Source organism: Protopterus annectens, chromosome 1.part1 (genome assembly GCF_019279795.1).
Source record: "Protopterus annectens isolate FY-2018-M chromosome 1.part1, PAN1.0, whole genome shotgun sequence".
Taxonomy (NCBI): Eukaryota; Metazoa; Chordata; order Ceratodontiformes; family Protopteridae; genus Protopterus; species Protopterus annectens.
In genome coordinates this window covers 1082429736-1082456262 of record NC_056726.1, presented here as the reverse complement: position 1 = coordinate 1082456262, position 26527 = coordinate 1082429736, and the positions used below count along the sequence as shown (strand labels likewise).

General features: G+C 40.1%; 1 protein-coding gene across 2 annotated transcripts in view; it reads right to left on the bottom strand.

Annotated features, from left to right (window-relative positions):
• The window catches only part of LOC122808951, a 787628-nt gene that overhangs the window by 86331 nt on the left and 674770 nt on the right, over positions 1–26527 (bottom strand). Inside the window, exon 5 of one of the 2 annotated variants that reach the window (XM_044080112.1) lies at positions 19141–19191. The exons of the other annotated variant lie outside the window; for it this stretch is intronic. Coding sequence (XP_043936047.1) covers positions 19141–19191 — 51 coding nt within the window. The remainder of the gene's footprint in view (positions 1–19140; positions 19192–26527) is intronic. 2 annotated transcript variants of the gene reach the window in all.

Here is a 26527-nt window from a genome sequence, read left to right as displayed (position 1 = left end):
CATTGTTCATAGGTTCATAGGTAGGTATTAGACTATTGGCCATAGGGCATATATAAGCCTAGCAAAATGTTATCCTGGCTTTTGCCACCCAAGAAAATTATTTTCCTGTGCCCCTGTCAAGCAGAGCCACAGAAGTGATCACTGGAGTGAATTTCCTATCTCCCATCAAATCATCAAGATTTTTCTTGAAGAGTGCTAATGAGGAGCTTTGTTTGATACAGATAGGTAGTTTGTTCCAGAGTATGGGAAGTCTCTGGGGCAGGAATATATCCCTCCAGCATGTTCTGTTTATTGTGGTGACAAGGTTTAGTTCCCTAGAGCGTGTAACTCGGAGGGATTGGGATTTCTTTAAGTGGAGCATGTCAAACAGCTCTGGGTTTGACATAGCTTTGTATGTTAGGCAGAGATTGCCTCTGAGTAGGCGATATGCAATGGAGTATAGCTGGAGTTTTTTGAAATGGTCTGCGTAGGGCATCTGTTTGAGGCCAGTAATCCTCTTTGTGAGGTATTTCTGTGGCCTTTCCAGTTGTTGTAGATGTCTTGTGATGTACATAGCAAAAGAGGCGTTGTACTCTATAATGGGTCTAATGAGTGACGAGTAGAGGGGAACAATGACCTCTTTTTTCCTGGATGAGAAACCTTTTGTGATGAGATGTGCCACATAGAAGGATTTCCTGACTACTGTGGCAATGTGATTATCAAAGGAGAGACTACTGTCCACCTGTGTCCCAAGGTCTCTTATCACACTTTCGGTGTTACGTAGACTACCGCTTATGTGGTAGTTCATGGGTACAGAGTTTTTACCAAAAGGGATGACAATGTACTTTTTGGCATTGAGCTTGAGGCCAGGGCTTTGACACCAGGCATCTGTCTCAGTGAGACCCTTTTGTAGGATGTCCACATCGTTAGGAGTTTTGATTACGGCTCCTAGTTTGTAGTCATCTGTGAACTTTGTTAGTCAAAGACCTTCTGTGTTGTAACACTGAATATTAATTTCATTGAAACTAAAATGGGTCGAATCCATTTAATTGAAAACTCATTTAATTGAAAATTCAATTAACTGAAAACTCGCTTCATAGAAAAGTGTAGAAGTGTATAGAAAGTATGCAGTGATGTCATTTTTAATCATAGGAGTTATTAAGGAAGTAAGTCTAACAGAGTATGTGTGAATTGTAATGGTCAGCCTAATGTTATACCCCCAGATCTGTAAATGTCTGTTTTTGCTCTTCAGCACTGATTCACTATGCTGTGTTTCTTTCCTCCATGGCTGTTTAATCATAGAGTTAATGTAAATAGGAAAGGGGTAGGGTAGGGTGGGGCAATGTGTCCACAAAGGGGGCGGGGCAAAAACATGCTTTTAGGATATATTTCTTGTGTAGAAGGTTTTCTATGGAATAAGTTTCCAAGTGAAGACAGTTTTTGTCCATGTTGGTGTGAACGACCTGAGACGGACCTCCCTGAACTACATGAAAAGGGACATGGAGGAGCTGTCCGATCTTGTAGCCCAGGCAGGTATAACACTAGCCCTGAGTAGCATCCTGCCATCACCCAGAATGATACAAGGACAAAATGATTGACTTTAACATTTGGCTAAGCTTCTGGTGGCATTCTAAAGGGATCCAGTATCTGTCTGCCCGGGATGACATGATCGATAAACCGTGATGGTTTGCCAGAGATGGCCTGCACCTGTCGCTCTTTGGATTCCAGATACTGGCTAAGGCTCTAGCCACCCCTATAGTGCCTTTTTAGGAAAGGTTCAAATGACAAATTCACCACCTTAATGGGTACAAGCAAGCAAAATCTAAGGGTAATGCTAGAAGTCTAAACCTCAAAATGCACTCACTCACTCGAGGTACTCCTTAAAATGGGGATCATCGACATCTGTGCAGTGACAGAGACCTGGTTCAAGGCTCCAGAGAGCACCCCTGCATTACCAGGCTATAATTCATACCACACCTTTTGGCCACCTAACTTGGACCGAAACACTAAAGGCGGAGGCGTGTCCATACCTTTCAATAAGGATATCCACACCTCCAGGCTAGTTGCTCAGCATAATGCATCCAAGATTATCCAAGTGCAACTAACTCTGGGCAAGACCGCAATCCAAATTGTAGCTTGCTACAGATTCCCCACCATGCCCCAGGATTCTCACTCCTCATTTCTTGATACACTGCAAAATATTAGGGTACAGCCTAACACCCTAATAATGGATGATTTCAACTACCCCACCATTAATTGTGAAAACTATTCATGTACCAACTCTTGTGCTCAACATTTTCTGGAATTTATAAATTCCAATGCCTTGGATCATCTTATCCACACCCCCACCAGGGGCAGCAATATTCTAGACCTGGTCATTACCAACATGGGCAACCAGTGTTCCACACCAGAGGTCAATTCCTCATTGGTCAGATCTGACCACAAGCTAATCACCCTAGACACCCACATCTGGCCCCCACCCCCCCATTAAGGAAACCGCCGTAAAAAAATTTTCCAAAGCCAACTTCACACTTCTTAAGACAGAAGTGGCAAACTTCACGACACCCATGCTGACAGGCAATAGAAGTATGACTGCTGAATCCTACACAAATAAACTTTATAAGCACTTACACGAGTGCATGGATCATGCAATCCCTAGCATAATTAAGATGCTATCCTCCAAAAAAAGGAAGCCAATCTGGTGGTCCCCTGCCATAAACAAACTCTACAACAGAAGAAAGAAACTGTTGCAAAAGAGCAAAATCCCATGACTGAAGGAACTCCCTGGTCAGCTTCTGTAAGAAGCTGAGATCCCTCATAAAATCCTCCAAAGCCAGTTACGAAACCATGTAAAAATCACATTATTTGATGAGCGGAAGGCACAAAAGGTCTATTAACCAAAGGAAATGTTTAAAACAAGAGATTTGATGAAACAATTAACAGAAAAGTAAAATAAGCATGTTTTAAGCAAAACAAATGTGTTTGGGGCAAAACAGGCATGTTTAGAGTAAAATGAGCACATGAAAGATACAATGGCCATGAAAAGAGATAAAACAAGCAAGTGAATACAAATAAAGGCAAAAAAGGGACACATTAAGCATAAAATAAAGCAAAGCGACTGCATGTTTTGGCATACCTATGACTTTGTATTGTATCAATGCCATAACTAAAGTTATTCAAAGTATCTCAAAGTGTATAAAAGTGCTTACAGTGTGTGCTTATTACTGTGTTTGCATTTCAAAGAGTTTCTTGTTGCAAAGTACAACTATTTCATGAAGTAGAGTTAAAGTACGATCATTTCAAAACATTTCTTGTGCTGGGTGTGTCTATTCACAAAGTGCCGCCATTGCAGAGTGCTTCTTGCACTGTAAAGAGTTGCCTAGCAAGGTTCTGACATTTTGGAGTGATGTCAGTTTGTTTTGCATGCAGTTTATTCGCAAAGTGCAATTACTTAGAAATGTCATTGACTTAGAGCTTCTGTTGCCCACTTTATATGCATTGTACAGTTATTTGAAATGCTTATTAAAATAGTGATAAATTACTTTAGCAGAATGATAATTTCAAGCATATTACAATGCCCTGGAGACTTATTTCACAAAATCCAGTTACACAGAGCCTCATACAGTTATTTGAAATATTTCTTACATTGATAAGAGGTGATTTCTTGCAACACAGTAATTTCAAGAGTATTGTTTCACAGAATAAGCCCATTGCTTGATTTCAGAAGCTGAAAAAGCATACATTCAAAAGTGCATAGTTACTGACACTGGCATAAAGTTCAGGAATATGTATTTGTGTATGTTTGTACTTGTTTTCAAAATCCTTCACTTGTATGTGTTAATATGGCAGACAGAATTCAAAAGCCCTTACCGCTTGTATTTAATCCGAATATCGCAGAGAACTGGAGAATATTTTAGCAAAAGTAGGATATTTTTATACAAGCAGTTTATGCAGACAAAGATGCACACACCAAGGCATTCATTTTACTAAACCTGCCTGGGTCAAAGACCATAGAAAGAAAGCATTCATTTGTGTATTCACCAGCAGTATATGAAGGGAAAGGTAAAAACTGTCATATTGTTGTACATGCTGAATTAAGGAAAGACCCTGAGAGTTTGAAGCGCAAGTTCAGAGAAATGTGTAACCCCCAGACAAATATTACATTAGAGAGGCATTTGTTTTTCATGAGAGATCAGAAACTAGGGGAAACTTTTGCTGCTTATATAACTGACCTGAGAAAAAGAGCTAAAACGTGTCAGTTTGGTGACTTCAAAGATGAGTTAATAAAGGACAGACTTATGTATGGTATTAATAGTGCTGTTGTGAGAAAGATTTTGCTTTGTGACAGTGATTTAACATTGATTAAAGCTATAGAGATTTGTCAAATCCATGAAGTTACAGAAAAACACACAAGTAGGCTTGCAAGTGATAAGAGCATGAGTTCAGTAGGCTCTAGAGCAAATGTAGATAGCATGCAACATATGGCAAATAGAAGTAGACCTAAGCACAGAGCAGCCACTACCCCTGCGGGTTCACCAGGGGAACCTTGTAGTTTTCTAGCAAGTTTCAGAAAGTCTGAAGTCACATACAATTGTCCACATATAACACAGGATATCGCTTCCTTGAAAGAACCAGACACCAAGCAGAGTAAGGTAATAAGCGCTTTCGTTCCCTTTATTCACACTCAAAAACGGAACTTCATCAGATACAAAAACCTTGCCCACTATCCCCTCTTTTTACACAGTTCAATTAAACAGTTTGCACCAATCAGCACACTTTACAATTAATTGAATTAATTAAATTCTACATTCCCACATGTTTAAAAACACATATACTTTTTTAATTATTAAAAAAGTATTTTTCCAACACCTTACTTGTTAATTACAATTTAAAAAACAAGTAAGCTATAAAAAAACTACTTTTTTAATAATGAAGAAAGGATATGTGTTTTTAAACATAAGATTTTTATTACTTTCTGCACAGAAAAATACAAAAAAGTGTTTGACATTTAAGTGAAACAGCAAAAATACAGGTGTAGTTCCAGTATAACTCCTAAAAATAAAAACAATCAACTCTCTAAAAACAACTAAATACACTATTTACCCACAGTTCTACTAAGCTGTACAGACAGGGGAACCAAAGAGCACATAAAAACCAATATGACATTGTGAGCAGAGAGGAGATGTGAAATCGTGGACAATAAGCTAAAAGGAAAGGATAAGAGAGATGCATAAATGAGTCACACTGAGTATAAATACAGGAGCTAGTGTTTCATCATCTGTATCCAACATCTACTCATCTAGTATATGATGAAAGATGACTTTTCAGAACTTCTGGTAGTAGGCTTGCTCGTTTATATTTCTTATAATAACTTTTTAAGAGCCAGTGTATTTAGTTGCCATATTTCTAAATCCATTCCATGAGAGTTTGATACGATCTAACCAATTTTTTTGTTATGTAGAATTTAAATAGCATGCAAAGAGTAATTAGAACAAGGAATTTCAATTTCGAAAGCTTGAGGTCTGTAATATGAAGAATAGCTAATTCTCAAAAGGGGGTCAATTTTTGGTAGCCAGTTTTCTCTAAGTGTACTTTTAATGAGCACCACAGGTTTTGTGTATGTTTACAGAACCATAAGACAAGTAGGAGGTCAGTCTGAGAATATGAGCAGCATGAACAGGCTGGGTAGACTTTAGGATCAAACTTATTTAAAATGGTGGGAGTATAATAAGTGTTATTGTTAATCATTAATTGGGTATAAACAAGTTTTTTAAAAGGAGTTGGCTTGATAGTTGATTCAGTTGCCTTGAGGTTTCTGTTGTTCTGTGAATTCACTTCCCTGTTGATCCCAATATTTGGAAAATAGCAATAAGGATTCATATTTGATGGCATTAAATAGTTTGTAAGTATTTCATAGCATTCTTTTTTTGCTAGAGAGACTATCAATTATAGTGCCTAATATGTTTCTATCTTCTTCATTAAAGTGCACCTCCACAGTTAGTGATGATGTGAGCTCTCTAATCTGGCGTAGTATAATAGTATATTTATTGTTTACATATAAGGCACTTTGTAGTTCTTGCAACGTTTTGTCTCTGTTTTTATAGATGCCCCACACTGTTCAATCCTTTATTAGAGGGTAATCAATGAGATTTAATAGTTTATTATTGATTTTAATGTTAGAGTTCATATGAATCAGTTGAATGAAAGGTAAGGCCTTATCCAATTTGAGGGATTTGATAAAGTCTTGGAAAATTTGTAATCTTTGCTTAAGGGTATTGTTTATCTTGATGTCACTAAGATTTAATGAGGGTATGAAGGGGGAGAGCTTTGGGGTTTATGTTATTGGTGCAGATATGTTTGTGCCAGATTTTAACCTATGATGGGGCCCAAGTGTCTAACTTCTGATAGAAATTCAACATTAAGATGATTCTATTTGCACAAGTGATCCAGTAATAAAGCTGAATGTCAGCTAGGCTGAGACCCCTATTTTCTTTGGGGTAGGATAACTTAGAGTAGCTTATTCTAATGGATTTGGGAAACCAAACAAATTCGGCCATGTTTATTAATCCCAAGGAAAAAGTTGTTTGGAATGAGACAATTTGATGGATTAAAATGGTATAATAATTTAGGGAGAATATTCATTCTAATGATTGCTGCTTTTGACAGCATGGAGAGATTCAGCTGTTGCCATCTATGTAAGTCCTGCGTGAAATTCATCCGTGCTTTCAGTAGACTATTCTAGTACATGAATAAGTGGTTATGCTCATACATTATACCTACGTATTTGAAAGAATGAACTGAAGGAGGTGTCTGATAGGAAATATTCTTTATGATTTAAAGGGTTGATAGGGAAGATAAGGGACTTCTTTTGATTGACGCTGTAGTTTGAGATTCCTAAGAACTCATTATTGATGAAGCTATTTGTCTCAGATCCATACTAGGGTGTTCAAAGACGATATTTAAATGATCTGCAAAGGTGGATAGGGTTACGTTGGTGCCTAAAAAACCCTAGGGACTGAGTGATATGTTCTCTGGGAGATGTAGAGGAAAAAGGGCTTGATGTATAAATTAAATAGGTGGGGGGAGAGAGGGCAACTCTGCCTCATTCCATTAGATATTTTTATAGGTTTTGATAGTGTTTTATTAATGTAGAGCAGAGATGTTCAACGTTTTTCATCTCGTGGCACACATAAACTAATTGCAAAAATCTTGTGACACACCAAAAAATAAATGTTTTGCCTGACAAAAAATAGGTATAATTTTGATTGATTTAGAAAATCTTTTCCTCTTTTTTTACTTACATTTAATATTTAATGAGATAACTGAGTTTGACGTTGTTTTAGAATATCTTTTGTGCGAGGCTGAATTTTGAACAGGCATACTCTTAAATCTTCTTCCATGGTTTCCAGCCGCAATCTATTTTTTGTTCTTAATATTATTCATTGCAGAAAAGCTTGATTTGCACAAATATGCCATGGAGAGAGGAAGAAGTGCTTCTATTGCATATTTTGTAATATTGGGAAATTCACTTTTAAGAGATTACCAAAATGAAGTAGTATCTGTTGTTGAATGTTTAAGTTTTAATCCTCTGTCATTTCTTATCTCTGTCAACTCAACCTCAGCTGTAATATTTACATTTGCCAGTTTGCACACATTTAAGACAAATGGATATCTTATCCAATCCAAGAATGATATGTCAACTGAGGGAAAATATTCTTCAGTAGTTATACTAACTAATCTTAAAGTTTGTAAAATTAGATGTATAAGACTTCCATCCAGTTTCCACCTTTTTGTTAGCTCAAACAGTTCTACTGCATTTTTTCTTCTGATTCTTTCTTCCCAAAACATTAGTTTTTTTTTTAAACAATTTTGTCAGTGGCAGTAAGAATATTTTCACAATCTCATTGCATACTTTTAAGTGTGTTCAAAGACTGAAACAAGCCAGAAAGAAATGCAACCTTATTGCATCAAAGCTCAGAACTGAGAAAATCAGCTAATTGAGATTGTTGAGTCATCAAAAAAGTTAGAACTTCCTCTTTTAGTTCATAAAATCTTAATAGAACTTGACAAGGAGATAACCACCTATCTTCTTTGCATTTATTTGTTTGACATTTGTTTACTGGGAAAGTCTGACTGGACACAGGTCCCTTTTCAGTGGAGGCCTGGGCAGAAAAGCTCCAGTTACAAGGATAATGTCAACATATACTAGCATACATAGAGTTCCAGTTACAGACATTTCAGCAGTTTAACAAACATACAGGGTACGATATCAATGACAAATAATGCAAAAGCAGAAGACGTGTATTTCATTTCATGGAAAAAGTCCCATCATAGCTCATATCGCTACAGTTGCAGTTAAAATAGTTGAGAGGGTTATACACATACAGATGTAGTTGCTACAGGTGTGATTGAAATAATAAAGAGAGTGATAAACTTAAGAGATGAGGTTACTACATCCTGTTATTTAAATAAATAGAGTAGACGATTGTTTGGGAAATCAGGAAGGCCTAATCAGGGGAGTAAAAAGAACATAGCCAGATGTGCACTAGGTGTGATATGAGGAACTTTTTGAATTGTGTAAGAGAGCTGTTAGAAGTTATTGGGGTTGGCAGCTTATTTCAAATTTTAGGAATATAGTGAAAAATTCCTCAACTGAGTTGTTGGCTTTAGTGTTATCTAGAAGGTATTGATTACTGGAGTGAACAGCTTGGGCTGAGGTGTATGGTTGAATGAGCTTTTGGGGAGAAGGGGTTTTATTGGGTTGGTAGAGAATTTTGTGGGCAAAAGATTAGTTGATTAAAGTGTAGAAGCTGTGGGAATTTGAGCCAGTTAAGCTGTTTTAGTGCTGTACAGTGATGTGATGTATGTAAAGCTCCAGTGGCAAATCTTGCTATTTTATTATAGCAAGATTCCAGTTGGTTTAGGTCCATTTGGTGGAGATTGGTTAATACTGGGGAGACATAGAGGAGGGTTGGTATGAGGTATGTGCAGGGGTATGGTAACTTTTGTGTTATTTGTAAGAAATGATGTCTCTATAGGAGACCTATTTTCTTGTGAACCTTTTTGATGGTTTGGGCTATGTGAATATCAAATTTCAGGTTGTCATCAATTTCTACCCCAAGCAGTTTAGTGTGAGTGCTTGGGGTGATCAGAGTTTTGTTCCTAGAGAAGATATTATAGGACTGGGAAGATGAGGGGAATCTGGTTGGGCTAAAAAGAAGGAGCTTAGTTCTGTTAGCTGGGAGTTAGTGAGCCTGGTTTCTACTGACAGAAAGGAATTTTGGGTATTGGTGTGGAGGTCTTCCAGTTTGGGGGCAGCACATATTAGAGTGGAGTCATCAGTGTATCTGTATTCTACTACAGAGGGTTGTGGTGCTGAGGTCCTGATGTGGTTAGTGAATAGACAGGATAGTAGTGGTCCAAGGATTGAGCCTTGTGGAACCCCTAAGCAGACAGGAAGAAGAGGAGCAAGTTGATGTTGCCACTGAATGGCCTGCAGTCATTCTGTTAAGATAACTTTCAAATAATGTAATAGTGGAATTGGTGAAGTTTAGAGCTGAGAGACTATTAATGAGTTTATCGTGACTGACCATGTCAAAGGCCTTGGATAAGTCTAAAAATATGTCTGATGCAAATTCTCTGTTGTTTGTATGGTGGTTAACAGTGTTAGTAAAGGATAGCAGTGCTGTGGTGGTGCTGTGAAAGGGATGGAAGCCGTGTTGGGTGTTTGATAGTAGTTTGTGTGTGTGAACGTAGTCCATTAGTTGGGTGTGCATGACTCTTTCTAGTATTTTGGATAAATGAGATAGATTGGCAACTGGGCAATAATTGGTGAGTTCAATGGAATTATCTGCCTTGTGTAGTGGTAGAATGTGAGAGGTTTTCCATATTACAGGTACCCGGCTTTCAGATATTGAATGGTTTATGAGTATGGCTACTGGGTAGGCTATTGCTTCAGCTGCACTTTGTAGAAATTCTGCTGGGAGGTTATCAGTGGCTAAGGTTGATGGTTTAAGTTTTTGAAGTAGTTTTTTACAGTTATTACAGATACTGGGTGCAGGTTGAAGTGGGAGGTAGAGTCTTGCAATTTGGTGCTGTTATGGGGGAAAGGGAGGTAGGGTTATTGTCAAAGCCTTGAGAGTTTGCTAGGGTTTGGACAGTTTCTGTGAAGAATTTATTAAATTGCATTGCAATAATTTAAGAGTTGGTTGTTGTTGGGGCAGGGCTGGTGGATTTACCTGGTTGAAGTATGTTATTAACAGCTGCCCAAAAATTTTTTGGGGGGTTGTATGTTTATTTTGGATGTTTTGGTAATAGTTGATTTTGTCTAATTTTATTATTTTTTTATTTTATTCTGAAGTTCTAGATATGTTTGCTTAGTTGTTTGTGTTTTTTTTTTTTTAAATTGTTGCCAGGCTTTGTCTCTAGCCTTGAGTAGGGATCTACATTATTTATTTAGCCAGGCTGCATACTTTGATTTTACTCTGATAGTTTTAGGGGGAAGATGCGAGTTTAGTATGTCTAAGAATGTGTTGTTGAACAAGTTTACTGTGTCATCAAGAGGTAACTTAGAGTTTCCCACTTACAACTATTTAGAATGGTGATAAGCTATTTAAGTGACTCTTTAGAGAATGCTCCTAAACAGAGCTTTCATTCCCTGAATTTACTCTTGCAAGAAATGCTGCTAACACGCCTTCATTGTGATTGCATTACTAATTAAGGCGTGGGTGTGTTGTATAAAAACCTGACTCTGACACTGCATTCTACTTTTGCCTCTGATGAAGCTGTAGTTTTAACCACAGTGAAAATGCTTGTTTTAATAATAAAGTGCGTTAAGGTTCAAGTTTTTTTCCGACTTCAGTGTGACTTTATACGTGCAAGTGGATTTCAATTTCAGTGTTGCAGCTTGTACTGCAAACAGCCTTCACAATAAGGACTTTAACATTTTTTTGGGCTTTACGGTGCTTGTCCGGACTGCTTTTGTGCATTTTACTGGTTTCCGTTTGTTTGCTTTATAAGTACCATGTTCAGTCATAGCCTTACCTCAGGCTTTGTGCCTGCTGAATGGCGCACAGCAATGGTTATCCCACTCCACAAGGGAGGAACCACCACGGACCCCGGGAACTACTGTCCCATTAGCCTGACGAGCCTGATCTGCAAGGCCATGAAACGTATCATCATGGAACTTACAAAACAAAGACATTGGTAATCTTCAGACTCTGGACCCCACCCAGTTCGGGTTTGTAAAAGGCAAATCATGTCTCCTAAACCTGATAGACTTTTTTGAAGCAGTCACCAAAGCAATAGACGAGGGTAAGGTGGTTCACATAGCCTATCTAGATCTTGCCAAGACTTTCAACACCATCCCCCACTCTGGAATTATAGATAAACTCAGTAAACTAGGTATAACTCCCTATGTCACAAGATGGGTTGCCAACTGGCTCACTGACAGAATCCACACTGTGAAAGTAGCAGACTCCAAATCAAACTTCATACCAGTGACAAGTGGAGTGCCACACGGTTCAGTCCTGGGTCCTCTCCTGTTTGGTATGTACTTCTCTGAAGTAGAGGCTAACACACAAGGTCTTTGGCGAATGAAGTTCGCAGATGACTGCAAACTAGGAGCCATAATCAAAACTCCTAACGATGTGGACATCCCACAAAAGGGCATCACTGAGACAAATGCTTGGTGTCAAAGCCATGGCCTCAAGCTCAGTGCCAAAAAGTGCAATGTCATCCCCTTTGGTAAAAACTATGTACCCATGAACTACAACATAGGCAGTAGTATACTTAACACCGAAAGTGTGATAAAAGACCTTGGGACACAGGTGGACAGTAGTCTCTCCTTTGATAATCACATCGCCACAGTAGTTAGAAAATCTTTCTACGTGGCACACCTCATCACAAAATGTTTCTCATCCAGAAAAAAAGAGGTCATTGTTCCCCTCTACTCATCACTCATTAGACCCATTATAGAGTACAATGCCCCTTTTAGTAGGTACCTCATAAGACATCTACAACAACTGGAAAGGTTGCAGAAATACCTCACAAAGAAGATTACCAGCCTAAATCAGATGCCCTACACAGACCTTCTCAAAAAAAACTCCAGCTTTACTCCATCGCATATCGCTTACTCAGAGATGATCTCTGCCTAACATACAAAGCTATGTCAAACCCAGAGCTGTTGGACATGCTCCACTTAAAAAAGTCGCAAGCCCTCCATGCTACACGCTCTAGGGACCTAAACCTTGTCACCACAATAAACAGAACATGCCGGAGGGATAGATTCCTGTCCCAGAGACTTCCCATACTCTGGAATAAACTACCTATCTATATCAAACAAAGCTCCTCATTAGCACTCTTCAAGAAAAATCTTGATGATTGGATGGGAAATAGGAAATTCACCCCGAGGATCACTTCTGTGGCTCTACTCGATAGTGGCACAGGAAAATAATTTTCATGGGTGGCAAAAACCAGGGTACCTTTTTGGCTGGGCTTGTATAGGCCCCAGGGCTGATAGCCAAGTACCTACCTATGAACCTATGAACCTTTGTTTCCATAATGTTACCAGGCTATTATTTTTTATTTTTGTCTTAAATAATTGGTTTTATTGTATTGGAGCTTTTCTCCTTGTGTCTCCACTGAAACTGGGCTCCTGACTCATAGGTTCATAGGTTCATACCAGGCTATCTGCCCTAGGGCATTTATAAGCCTAGCCAGAATGTGTTTGGCTTTCACCACCCATTTTAAATAAATTTTGCTATGCCCTTTTTTTGAGGTTAGTATACTGTGCCTCTGTCTAACAGTGACACAGAAGTCATACCCGGGGTCAACCTATGATCTCCAATCCACTCATCAAGATTCCTCTTGAAGAGAGTCAATGAGGGACTCTGCCTAACCTGGACTAGGATTTTATTCCAGAGTGAAGGGAGCCTCTGGGTTATGAATCTGTCCCTCCAGCATGTCCTATTTATTTCAGTGGTGAGGTTCAAGTCTCTCGAGCGTGTAGCTCGATAGGATTTGGATTTTCTGAGGTGCAGCATGTCCATTAATTCCGGGTTGGACATGGCTTTATACGTCAGACACAGATCGCCTCTGAACAGGCGGTATGCCACTGAGTAGAGCTGGAGTTTCTTTAACTGGGCAGCATATGGCATCTGTTTGAGCCCTTTGATCCTCTTGGTGAGGTACTTTTGGGGTCTTTCCAGTTGCTGCAGGTGTCTGGTAAGGTACATCCCAAAAGGAGCATTGTACTTAATTATGGGCCTGATGAGGGATGAGTAAAGAGGCACGATGACCTCCCCTGATCTAGATGTGAATCCATTCATGATTAGGTGGGCTATATAAAATGTTTTTCTAACCACTTTGGCCACGTGGTTGTCAAATGAGAGATTGCTATCAACTTGGGTCCCCAGGTCCCTAATTACTTCTTCTGTACTTAATGGATTACCACCTATGTGGTAATTTGTGGGCACTTTGTTTTTGCCAAAGGGGATGACTATACACTTTTTGGCGTTTAGCTTGAGGCCATGGCTCTGGCACCAGTTGTCTGTTTCTATGAGGCCCTTTTGGAGGATGCTTGTGTCGGCTGGAGAGTCGATTATGGCACCCAGTTTGCAGTCATCTGCGAACTTGGTCAGCCACAGTCCTTCCGTGTTGGCCTGTACCTCCAAGAAATATATACTGAACAAGAGAGGTCCCAGGACTGAGCCTTGTGGGACACCACTTATAACTGGTTTGGAGTCTGACATGGCTCCAGCAATTCTAACACCATGTGGGTTCTGTCCTTGAGCCAGTTTGCAACCCATCTAGTGACATAAGGGTTTATATTTAAGCTGGTGAGCTTATCTATAATGCCCAAGTGGGGTATTGTATCGAAGGCTTTTGCGAGGTCCAGGTAGGCTGTGTGGACCACCTTCCCCTCGTCAATGGCCTTGGTGACTGTTTCAAAGAAATCAACCAGGTTTAAGAGGCAGGATCTGCCCTTAACAAAGCCGAACTGGGTAGGATCCAGTGTCTGTAGGTCCCCACTATCTTTATTTATGAGGTCCATGATTATCCTTTCCATAGCTTTGCAGACCAAGCTAGTCAGGCTTATGGGGCGATAGTTTCCAGGATCCGTTGAGGCACCACCTTTGTGGAGAGGGACCACAGTTGCTGTACGCCACTCTTTGGGTACATATCCTGTAGTAAGGCTGAGATTGAACAGTAGTTTTATGTTTGGGTTTAGCTCTTCTTGGAGTTCATGTAGGGGCGGCCAGCGACACTGTCTGGTCCCATTGATGCTGCGTTTTTTGCTTTGGAGAGGGCGGCTCTTACCTGAGCATCCGAGATGTCAGGGGGGCAGCACTCTGCTGGAATAGATATTTGCCCTTTTGGTGGGGAGGGGGGGGAGTTTGCGCTGAACCTGTCAGCTAGGATGTTGGCAATGTCTGTGGGTTTGGTGTATTTTTTGTCATTTTGGACTAATTCTGAGCATATCTGGGAAATACCACCCAGGTTCCTAACATAACTAAAGAAAGCCTTGTGATTATCCTTAGTGTCCTGTGCAATTTTTCTCTTGAAGCTGGCCTTAGACGATTTTATGAGTGCCCATAGTTTTTTGCTAATACTGATCAGAGATGCCTTCCCTTTTTGGAATTTTGCTCTATCATTTAGTAGCTTCCTCCTTCTATTGTATAGCTTGTTTATGGCTGGGGTCCACCAGACAGGACGTCTGCCTTTGGAGGATTGGGTCTTGGTTTTATTTGGGATCGCATGATCCATGCATTCCTGAAGGTGTTCATAGAATGCGTTTATAAAGGATTCTGCGGTCTGGGCCATATTTTCCACAGGCCCGGGGGCTTTGAAGGATTCCACCTCAGTTTTGAGGAGTGTGAAATTTGCTTTAGAGAAGTTTTTCACTGTGGTTTTCTGGGCAGGGGGTGGTGTCGGGATGTGAACATTCAGTGAGATTAGTTTATGGTCTGATTTTACAAGTGAGGGATACACTTCTGGTCTGGAGCATAGAGTCCCCATGTTGGTGATGATCAGGTCCAGTATGTTTTCCCCTCTTGTGGGAGTGGTAACAAGTTGTTCCATAGCATTTGAGTTTATAAATTCTAGGAACCTTTGGGCTAGGGTGTTGGAGCTAGAGTAATGCTCCCAGTCTATGTTTGGGTAGTTGAAGTCACCCAATATAATGGTGTTTGGAGAGACCTTCATATTTTCCAGTGTTCTCATGAAGGCCGAGTGGGGTTCCTGGGTTAGGGAGGGTGGTCTGTAGCAGGCTATAAACTGGAAGGCAGTTTTACCCACTGTTAGTTGCACATGGATAGTCTCTGATGCTTCGTGCTGTGCCACCAACCTGGAGGTGTGGGTATCTTTGATGAATATTGATACTCCCCCTCCTTTTGTGGGTCTGTCCAAGTTTAGGGGCCGAAAAGCATGGTATGAGGTATAACCTGGTAGTGCTGGGGTGGCTCTCGGGAGCCTTGAACCAGGTGAGTTGGGCTAAAACGATTAACAAGTGTCAAATAAAAAAAAAAAAATATATATATATATATATATATATATATATATATATATATATATATCTGTATATATATATATATATATATCTGTATATATATATATATATGTATATATATATATATCTGTATATATATATATATATATATATATATATATATATATATATATATATATACGTATGTGTGTGTGTGTGTTTGTGTGTGTATATGTTTATATCTATATATATATATCTATATACATATATATATATATATATATATATATATATATATATATATATATATATATATATATATATATAGTTTTTTTGGATGATCTCTACCTAGTTCATACGTGTCATTTTTTTCAAAGGATAAAATGAATCTGTTAGGTGGCCATGACAACTCAGTCTGTTAGGACCAAGCTTATCTCCAGCTCTACTCAGTGGCATACCGCCTGCTCAGAGGTGATCTGTGCCTGACGTATAAAGCCATGTCCAACCTAGAATTAATGAACATGCTGCACCTCAGAAAATCCAAATCCCATCGAGCTACGTGCTCGAGAGACTTGAACCTCACCACTGAAATAAATAGGACATGCTGGAGGGACAGATTCATAACCCAGAGGCTCCCTTCACTCTGGAATAAAATCCCAGTTCAGGTTAGGCAGAGTTCCTCATTGACTCTCTTCAAGAGGAATCTTGATGAGTGGATGGGAGATCGTAGATTTACCCCGGGTATCACTTCTGTGTCACTGTTAGACAGAGGCACAGTATACTAACCTCGAAAAAGGGCATAGCAAAATAAATTTAAAATGGGTGGCGAAAGCCAAACACACTCTGGCTAGGATCATAAATGCCCTAGGGCAGATAGCCTGGTATGAACCTATGAACCTATGAACCTATGTCATATGTCTGGATTATGGTAAAATAGACATAAAATGTCCAAACACAGGAATCCTACTTAGCACTACAAAATATAAATATAAATGAAATCCACATTAAATGTCTTGAGGCCAGAGTTGAAGTGAACTTTTCAACAGCCGCTTAAAAGTAACAGTTCGAGACTTTGCAATAAACAAACATTCTGCATGTGAATATTAGATTGATGCCAAGAATAGAGGATTGTGATATTTTATCTTCTACAGAATCAGGTGTATGAAGATCTTAACAGCATAAGTACTTTGTCACATCACATAACCCTGTTTAGACACAACAAACAGAATACTGCACAGATGTTTAAAGTGATACACATCTACCGGGTTAGCTCCTAATATATAGACATTCCCTGCATTTACAGACATGACATCAGCTCAGCCATACTAATGTACATTTACTGAACTATACACGTCTCCTTTGGTGGAATTTTATCACAGCTCAGCCATACTAATGTACATTTACTGAACTATACACATCTCCTTTGGTGGAATTTTATCACAGCTCAGCCATACTAATGTACATTTACTGAACTATACACATCTCCTTTGGTGGGGTTTTATCACAGCTCAGCCATGCTAATGTACATTTACTGAACTATACACATCTCCTTTGGTGGAATTTTATCACAGCTCAGCCATACTAATGTACATTTACTGAACTATACACATCTCCTTTGGTGGAATTTTATCACAGCTCAGCCATACTAATGTACATTTACTGAACTATACACATCTCCTTTGGTGGGGTTTTATCACAGCTCAGCCATACTAATGTACATTTACTGAACTATACACATCTCCTTTGGTGGGATTTTATCACAGCTCAGCCATACTAATGTACATTTACTGAACTATACACATCTCCTTTGGTGGGGTTTTATCACAGCTCAGCCATACTAATGTACATTTACTGAACTATACACATCTCCTTTGGTGGGATTTTATCACAGCTCAGCCATACTAATGTACATTTACTGAACTATACACGTCTCCTTTGGTGGAATTTTATCACAGCTCAGCCATACTAATGTACATTTACTGAAATATGCACATCTCCTTTGGTGGAATTTTATCACAGCTCAGCCATACTAATGTACATTTACTGAACTATACACATCTCCTTTGGTGGGGTTTTATCACAGCTCAGCCATACTAATGTACATTTACTGAACTATACACATCTCCTTTGGTGGGATTTTATCACAGCTCAGCCATACTAATGTACATTTACTGAACTATACACGTCTCCTTTGGTGGGATTTTATCACAGCTCAGCCATACTAATGTACATTTACTGAACTATACACGTCTCCTTTGGTGGGGTTTTATCACAGCTCAGCCATACTAATGTACATTTACTGAACTATACACATCTCCTTTGGTGGGGTTTTATCACAGCTCAGCCATACTAATGTACATTTACTGAACTATACACATCTCCTTTGGTGGGGTTTTATCACAGCTCAGCCATACTAATGTACATTTACTGAACTATACACATCTCCTTTGGTGGGGTTTTATCACAGCTCAGCCATGCTAATGTACATTTACTGAACTATACACATCTCCTTTGGTGGGGTTTTATCACAGCTCAGCCATACTAATGTACATTTACTGAACGATACACATCTCCTTTGGTGGAATTTTATCACAGCTCAGCCATACTAATGTACATTTACTGAACTATACACATCTCCTTTGGTGGGGTTTTATCACAGCTCAGCCATACTAATGTACATTTACTGAACGATACACATCTCCTTTGGTGGAATTTTATCACAGCTCAGCCATGCTAATGTACATTTACTGAACTATACACGTCTCCTTTGGTGGGGTTTTATCACAGCTCAGCCATACTAATGCACATTTACTGAACGATACACATCTCCTTTGGTGGGGTTTTATCACAGCTCAGCCATGCTAATGTACATTTACTGAACTATACACATCTTTTCTGGTGGGGTTTTATCACAGCTCAGCCATACTAATGTACATTTACTGAACGATACACGTCTCCTTTGGTGGGGTTTTATCACAGCTCAGCCATACTAATGTACATTTACTGAACAATACACGTCTTTTCTGGTGGGGTTTTATCACAGCTCAGCCATACTAATGTACATTTACTGAACTATACACATCTCCTTTGGTGGAATTTTATCACAGCTCAGCCATACTAATGCACATTTACTGAACTATACACATCTCCTTTGGTGGAATTTTATCACAGCTCAGCCATACTAATGTACATTTACTGAACTATACACATCTCCTTTGGTGGAATTTTATCACAGCTCAGCCATACTAATGTACATTTACTGAACTATACACATCTCCTTTGGTGGGGTTTTATCACAGCTCAGCCATGCTAATGTACATTTACTGAACGATACACGTCTTTTCTGGTGGGGTTTTATCACAGCTCAGCCATACTAATGTACATTTACTGAACGATACACGTCTCCTTTGGTGGGGTTTTATCACAGCTCAGCCATACTAATGTACATTTACTGAACGATACACATCTCCTTTGGTGGGGTTTTATCACAGCTCAGCCATACTAATGTACATTTACTGAACGATACACGTCTTTTCTGGTGGGGTTTTATCGGATGGACATGAAACATGATTATCTTGCTTTGGTACTAACATCTGAAAATAAACCAAACAATCTTTTACAAAGAAACAGACACAAAGGCAGGCCCACTTCAAAGTATTTGATTGACACAGTACCTGGATCGCCACTTGAAGTGCGGTATTTTCCTTTAATTGTTATAGACGTTTCTAGCAGAAAAGCACAAAAAGGATTACTTCATATTTAGGCTGGGAACATCTGAATGTCACATTGGTATAACACACAAAGTAATTTTGTATAACTGTCATCATCTAAACTGGAATATAATTCCTAAAGTAAAATGTATCTGCGATGCAAACTTTAATCTTACATCGTACACCAAAAGGTGAACAAGTGGCATATGGTACACCAAAACGTGAACAGGTGGCGTATGGAAACATTATGTCATGTGATTTACACGTTCAAAAACAATTAATAACTATAGTGATACACTGTACTTTAGATCATGTCTGTCAGATACATTTAGTGCATCTCAATGCCTTTACTACCCATAATTCTATACCATACAGTAGTACTGGTCAGAACACTGTTCTGAACACCTTACTTTTCATAGGTTCATAGGTAGGTACTAGGCTATCTGCCCGAGGGCATTTATAAGCCTAGCCAGAGTGTGTTGGCTTTCGCAGCCCCATTGATTAATTAACTGATCCTCTGTCAAGCAGAGCCAATGAAGTGATCCCAGGGTTTCATCTTCTTTACTGTTCATTTATAGGTTCATAGATTCATAGGTGTGTACTAGGCTAATAGTCCTGGAGCTTTTACAAGCCTAGCCTATAGGATTACACTGGCATCGTGCCACCTGACCTTAGTTCCCAGTGTCTCTGTCGAGTAGAGCCGCTGGATTGATCCCCGGGGTGAGTTTTCTATTTCCCATCCACTCATCAAGATTTCTCTTGAAGAGGGGCAGTGAAGTGCTCTCTTTGACATGTATGGGAAGTCCATTCCACAGCATGGCCAGTCTCTGGGTTATGAACCTGTCCCTCCAACACATTCTGTTAATTGTGGTAATGAGGTTGAGGTCTCTGGAGCATGTGAAGCGGAGGGACTGGGATTTCTTTAGATGTAGCATTTCTAACAGAGCTCAGTCAGACATGGCTTTGTAAGTCAAGCAGAGATCACCTCTAAGTAGGAGATATGAGACAGAGAATAGAGTTTTTTGAGTCTGTCCATATAGGACAAGTGTTTAAAGTCTAGGATCCTCTTTGTGAGGTACTTTTGTGGCCTCTCCAGTTGTTGCACGTGTCTAGTGAGGTACATGCCAAATGGGGCATTGTACTCAATCATTAGACTAATGAGGGAAGAGTAGAGGGAGACAATGACCTCTTTCTTCCTGGACACAAAGCCGTTAGTAATGAGAAGTGCCACATAGAAGGACTTTCTGACCACACTGGCAGTGTGGTGGTCAAAAGAGAGGTTGCTGTCAACCTGTGTTCCCAGATCTCTTATAACACCTTCTGTGTCCACTGGACTACCATCTATGTGGTAATTCATGGGAACTGGGTTTTTCCCAAAGGGGATGACAACACATCTTTTGGCATTGAGCTTAAGGCCATGGTTCTGACACCAGTCATTGGTCTCAGTGAGGCCTTTCTGTAGGATGTCAACATCACTAGGGGAGTTAGTAATGGCTCCCAACTTGCAATCATCTGTGAACATTGTCAGCCAGAATCCCTTCATGTTGGCCTGGACTTGTAAGAAGTAGATACCAAACAGGAGAGGATGCAGGACCGATCCCTGTGGGACTCCATTCGTGACTGGTTGGCAGTCTGACTTGGAGTCAGCTACTTTCACACTGTGGGTTCTGTCTGTGAGCCAGTTTGCAACTGACCAAATGATATAGGGGTTGATGCCTAGCTTATTGAGTTTTTTTATGATTCCTGAGTAGGGAATGGCATCAAATGCCTTGGCCAGATCAAGGTAGTCTGTATGAACAACCTTGCCTTCATCCACATCTCTAGTGACTGACGCAAAGAAGTCAACCAAGTTGAGCAGGCATGATCTACCCTTCAAAAAACCAAACTGTGTGGGATCCAGAGTTTGGAGGTTCCCTAAATCCTTGTTTATTAGGCCTGTGATGATGATTCCATAGCTTTGCATATCAGACTTGTCAAGCTAATGGGGCGATAGTTCCCAGGGTCTGTAGTCACTCCTCCTTTGTAGAGAGGGATGACTGTAGCAGTGCGCCATTCAGTAGGGACAAAGGCTGAGGTGAAGCTGTGATTGAATAGAGCACACAGGTGAGGTGCCAGTTCACTCTATAGTTCATGTAGAACACAACCAGGGATATTGTCAGGTCCCATAGAAGCTGTATTCTTGGCCTTGGACAGTGTTGTTTTAACCTGTGCAGCAGTAATACTGGGTGCCTAGCAATCTACTGGTATTGTGATTGGTCCTTTGGGGGGGGGGTAAAGTTGGCACTGAAACTGTTAGCCAACAAATTGGCAATATCTATGCTGGCTTGGTATAGGAGGTACTGTTGTGCAGTAGCTCAGAGGAAATCCGTGTATTGTAATGAGATTCTTTACCTAACTGTAGAAGGCCTTGTGGTTGTCTTTACTATCTGCTGCAATTCTGTTTTCATAGCTAGCTTTAGAGGATTTGATGAGGGATCTCAACTTTTTGTTGAGGCTGATAAAGGAGTTTTTCCAATTTTGGAACTTCGCCTTATTCTGCATCAGTTTCCTCCTTCTGCTGTAGAGTTTGTTTATGGCAGGAGACCACCAGATTGGCTTCCTTTTTTTTGGAAGAGAGCGTCTTGGTTATTTTGGGTATGGTGAGATCCATGCATTTGTGTACATGTTCATACAGTGCATTGGTGTATGATTCAGTGGCCATGCAACTATTTTCCATTTGCATGGGTGCCGTGAAGTTAGCCACCTCTGTTTTAGGAGCCCAAAGTTAGCTTTGGAGAAATTTTTCATGGTGGTTACCTTTGCGGGGTGGGGGTGTGTGTGGGAGGGATGTGGATTTCCAAGGTGATTAGTTTGTGGTCAGATCTAACCAGGGAGGAGTTGATTATTGGTGTAGAGCAATGGTTGCCCATGTTAGTAATGACTAGGTCATGGATGTTGCTATCTCTAGTGGGGGTAAGAATGAGGTCTTCTAGGACATTGGAATTAATGAATTCCAGGAAACATTGGGCAAGTGTGTTGTTACATGAGTAGTTTTCCCAGTTAATGGAGGGGTAGTTGAAGTCACCCAGTATGAGAGTGTTAGGTTGCACCCTTATATTCTCCAGGGTCCTTAGGAACATGGAGTGTGAGTCTTGGGACATGGATGGGACCTATAACATGCTACAATCTGAATCACTGTCTTACCCAATGTTAGCTGCACCTGAGTATCTCTGATGCATTATGTTGGGCTACCAGTCTGGAGGTGGCACATCCTTTGTCAATATGGAAACACCACCTCCTTTGGAGCTTCAGTCCAAGTTCTGGGGCCGAAAGGTGTAGAATGAGTTATAGCCTGGTAGTGCAGGGGTGCTTTTTGCTACCTTGAACCAGGTCTCTGTTACAAGACAAATGTCTATGTTCTCCATTTTAAGGAATGCTTCCAGCGAGTGCATTTTGAGATTTAGACTTCCAGCATTGAACAGAGTGACACTCAGATTGCATTTGTTTGTAGCTGTTATGGTGGTAATTTGGTCTTTGGAACAGCACCTAAAAAAGGCACTATATGGGTGGCAAGAGCCTTGGCCAGTATCAGGATGCCCAGGGGTGACAGATGCAGGGCATCTCTGGCAAAGCATCGAGGCCTGTCAGTAATGTCATCCCAGGCAGACAGATACTGAATCCCCTTAGAATGACACCAGAAAGTAACCCACTTGTTGATATTAATCATTTTCACATTGTACTGTGGTATCATTCTGGATGATGGTAGGATGCTGCTCTTGGCTAAGGTAGTACCCACCTGGACTACATAATCCGAGAGCTCCTCCATGTCAATTTTTATGTAGTCCAGGGAGGTATGTCTCAGGTCATTCACACCCACATGTACAATGATAGAGTCATGTTTGTACCTCTTGTTGAGGGACGTGAGTGCATGCGTTATGTGGTGGATCCTGGCACCTGACAGGCAGCTGACTGTTACTTTCTCCTTATTCAACCTAGTGAGTGGGACTTCAGTGTGCCTCACTATCGAGTTACCCATAACTAGTGTGCTGCATGTGCTGTTTTGCCTTAGGGCCTTTGGTAGAGTGGCACACTGTTTAGGAGAGTTATGTGTCTCATGATTAGTGTTGTGTTGTGGTGGTCGAGTGTGTTTCTGCCTTGGAGGTCTCTGCTGTTTGGGTATATTTTTATTGAGATCCTCTGCAAAGGTGGGTGTGTGGTTTGTATTTTTATGTGAAGGCAGTGCTGGTGTGTGTTCTGGTGGGCTATGTGCTACATGTGGTGTGGTGCAAGTTCTGACCTTCTCCTCTTGACCAGCTATTCCTGTCTTGGCTGGAGAGTGCATGGCTTCCAGTTTGGATATATAAGTGCATCTCTTGCAAGTCTCAGTGTCTGGAGGTAAGAGGAGAGGGTTGGTGGTGTACATGAGGCAGTTGCTACATTGCCTTAGGATGCCCAAGTTCACCAGGTTAATAGGAGAAAGCACAGGGAACTGACCTTTACACATGCGTGGATGGGTGAGCAATAATAATAAATACTGGAGCTGTTTCCTTGTAGAACGTTTAGTGCTGGTAGCACTTTTGTGTGCTGCAATAATTGCTACAAGAAGTCTGATATGGTAAAGTGCTAGACAAATACGCTAGTAAAAGTGCAGGAGAGGAGAAAACTAGCACATCTAAGGGAAAAATTGAAGAGCAGATTTTGCCACCTCTCAGAAGCTTACAAACAGTCCTGTATACAGCAAATCTGTATCTGGACTAGACTAGTTACAGGAAATGTGGGAAACAAGTGCAAACATCAGAATACAGCCTTGCTATCTAGCCAGCTGGCTGCAGTTGCTTTGATTCTAGCTTTGACCTCCTTGTTTAAACTTTTCTTCTCCTCAGTCAAAACCTTGCAGGTACTTGAAGATGTTAACAGTTGTACTATTTCCATTCTTTCTCAGTTTTAAGTTTCTTCTGTTTTCCTTGTTTGTTCTCATGACCACTGAATGTCTGTAGTCAGTTTCATCCAATGTAATTTCAGGTTTGCAATTCAGTACCCTATCATCTTCTGTAATTCCTAGTCAGAGGCTGCATATAGCAACATATCATCTGCTTTTGTTGGTTTGTTATCTCCCTTCAGCCTATTTACTAATGTAGTCCATTACCAATATGAACAACAGTGGACTCGGAGCTGATCCCTGATGCACACCCACTTGCCTTGGAAACCCCTCTGCATAACACTGTTCGTACTTGAGTCATTGACTCCTTGTACATAGCTTGCACTAATTCTACCAATGTTTCTAAGACTGAACCACAGCAAGCCTGCCCAAATCAGCTTTCTTGAGACCTTCTCATATGCTTTCTTCAAGTCTAGCAATGCCCAATTTGGTTATTTCTTTATGTCCTATTTTTCTGCACTATCTGTGGTTCTTCAGATACTGGGTCTGTTGTACTGCATCCTGATTTGAATCCAAACTTCTGGTCTCCTAATTTGCATTGTAATGTGTTGCACAGTTACTTAACAATCACTCTCTCTAGCACTTTCATGGAATGTGAAAGTGGTTCAATACCTCTGTACTCCCACAGGTATGCATTTTCTCTTTGTTTTTGAAGTCCAGGACTACAATGCTTATGATCCTTCATCAATAGTATCCTTCTGTCTTCATACTTTGATCAGTTCCATCGGGAGCCTTTCCAAACTTAATACACCAACCATCGTCATTACATGTGCCATGACTTTATCTGAGATTGCTGCATTCCCTGACTTAACATTCCTTAGAGCCCTTTGTATTTTTTTCTATGGTGGCTTCTTTCTCTTTCATTTTAGGGACTACATGCAGCAGTACGGCTTCTTTGAGTTTTGCTTCATTTAGAAGCTGTTGGAAGCACTCCTTTTATCTGCCTTTGATGTTCTATGGAAGGGTGAGCAAGTTATTGTTGGCACCCCTGAATGGTGTCTGCTGACTATATTCTTTAACTTTCTGCTCTTGCATTGCAATCTGATACACCTTCTTTGTACTGCCTGAGAAGCCACTTTTCAGAAGCTGGTACAGTTTCTCTGATGTCTTGTTGTTTTCTATTATGTATCTTCCCTTAATCTCTTTATTAGCCAGCCGGTATTCCTTTTCTGCCTGGTCTGCCTTTCTATCTCACAGTTGTTCCTCTACACCTTTTTTATAGCTTCCTGTACATCTGCATTCCACCAACAGCTTTTTGTACTTTATTTTCATACCTGGTTCAAGCTCGTATCTATTCTATCACTTTCATGCATACAGTTTTCAGATGGTGACATTTGTCATCTCATGACTTCAACCAATGTGCAAAGTCCAGTTTATAGTAAACTAAAGCAAGGATAAAACTAAGCTACTAGGTTCAAAGCTGGTCATCATCTCTGTCCCACTCTCTACCTTTTATATTGGTTTCTAGGTATCTTATATTGTCACAAAGCATCTGTGCTTGTTATGTTAACAACTCATTTAATTTCTGGCGTCATTGTGTTGTCTTTTTTATTCTTTCTCTGCATTAACTTAAAATAATTTGAATCTTTACTGTATTGTAACTTACCAGAGGGTGGTATGGTTACTCCCTAGGACTATAAATAATGGGACTGATCTAAACAAGTTTGTTATGTAGGAGAAACCCTTCATTAACTCCAACATGTTCATCATATTGATCACTGTCTTAGTTATATGGGTTATATACTGCCAATGATATAACAGTCAGCCAGTTTCCAAAGCTTCAGGTCACCTTCCACAAACCTAAACTGTAAGGCATCTTAAGCTAAGCTGCCTAAAAGACAAGTTTGGGTGCAAAGCCCTTCAGATGTTTACTGCCTGCAAAGAGTATGCTCCTCTGAAGCTTTTGAGAATCAACAGTTAAACAAAGCAAATTATGCATCAAAGAGACAAATCCTGGAAGCTTTACCAAAAGAATAAACTTCCTGAAATCCTTCTCCAACATACACAGCTCTATAACTTTGCAAAAAAACAAATGTTCAAAGACAAATAAATCTTACTACACTAAGCTCCAGTCCAACCATCCCCAAATCCCTACCCTTTTTTGGAACTCCATAAACACACTCCTCAACCCAGGCTCCAAAAATAACCCCTGTCAGGACCCAAGTAGATCTGACATCGAATTAGCCTCACTATCAAAGGAAAAAACTTCAAAGACCAATACACGTAAGGTTCAGTTAAGGCACATTTAATAACTTGCTGCAAGGAGACAAAAACATGCAAATACAGGATTTTGCCTAACTACTAACAGGAAGTATGCTATTCTTATACTGTTCTACAAGACATTGCCTTCCATGGCTGACGTAATCAAACACAACTTTCAGTATTGTTTTACAGCAGATGTTACTCAGATTTTCTGCTGACATGACTGGATTT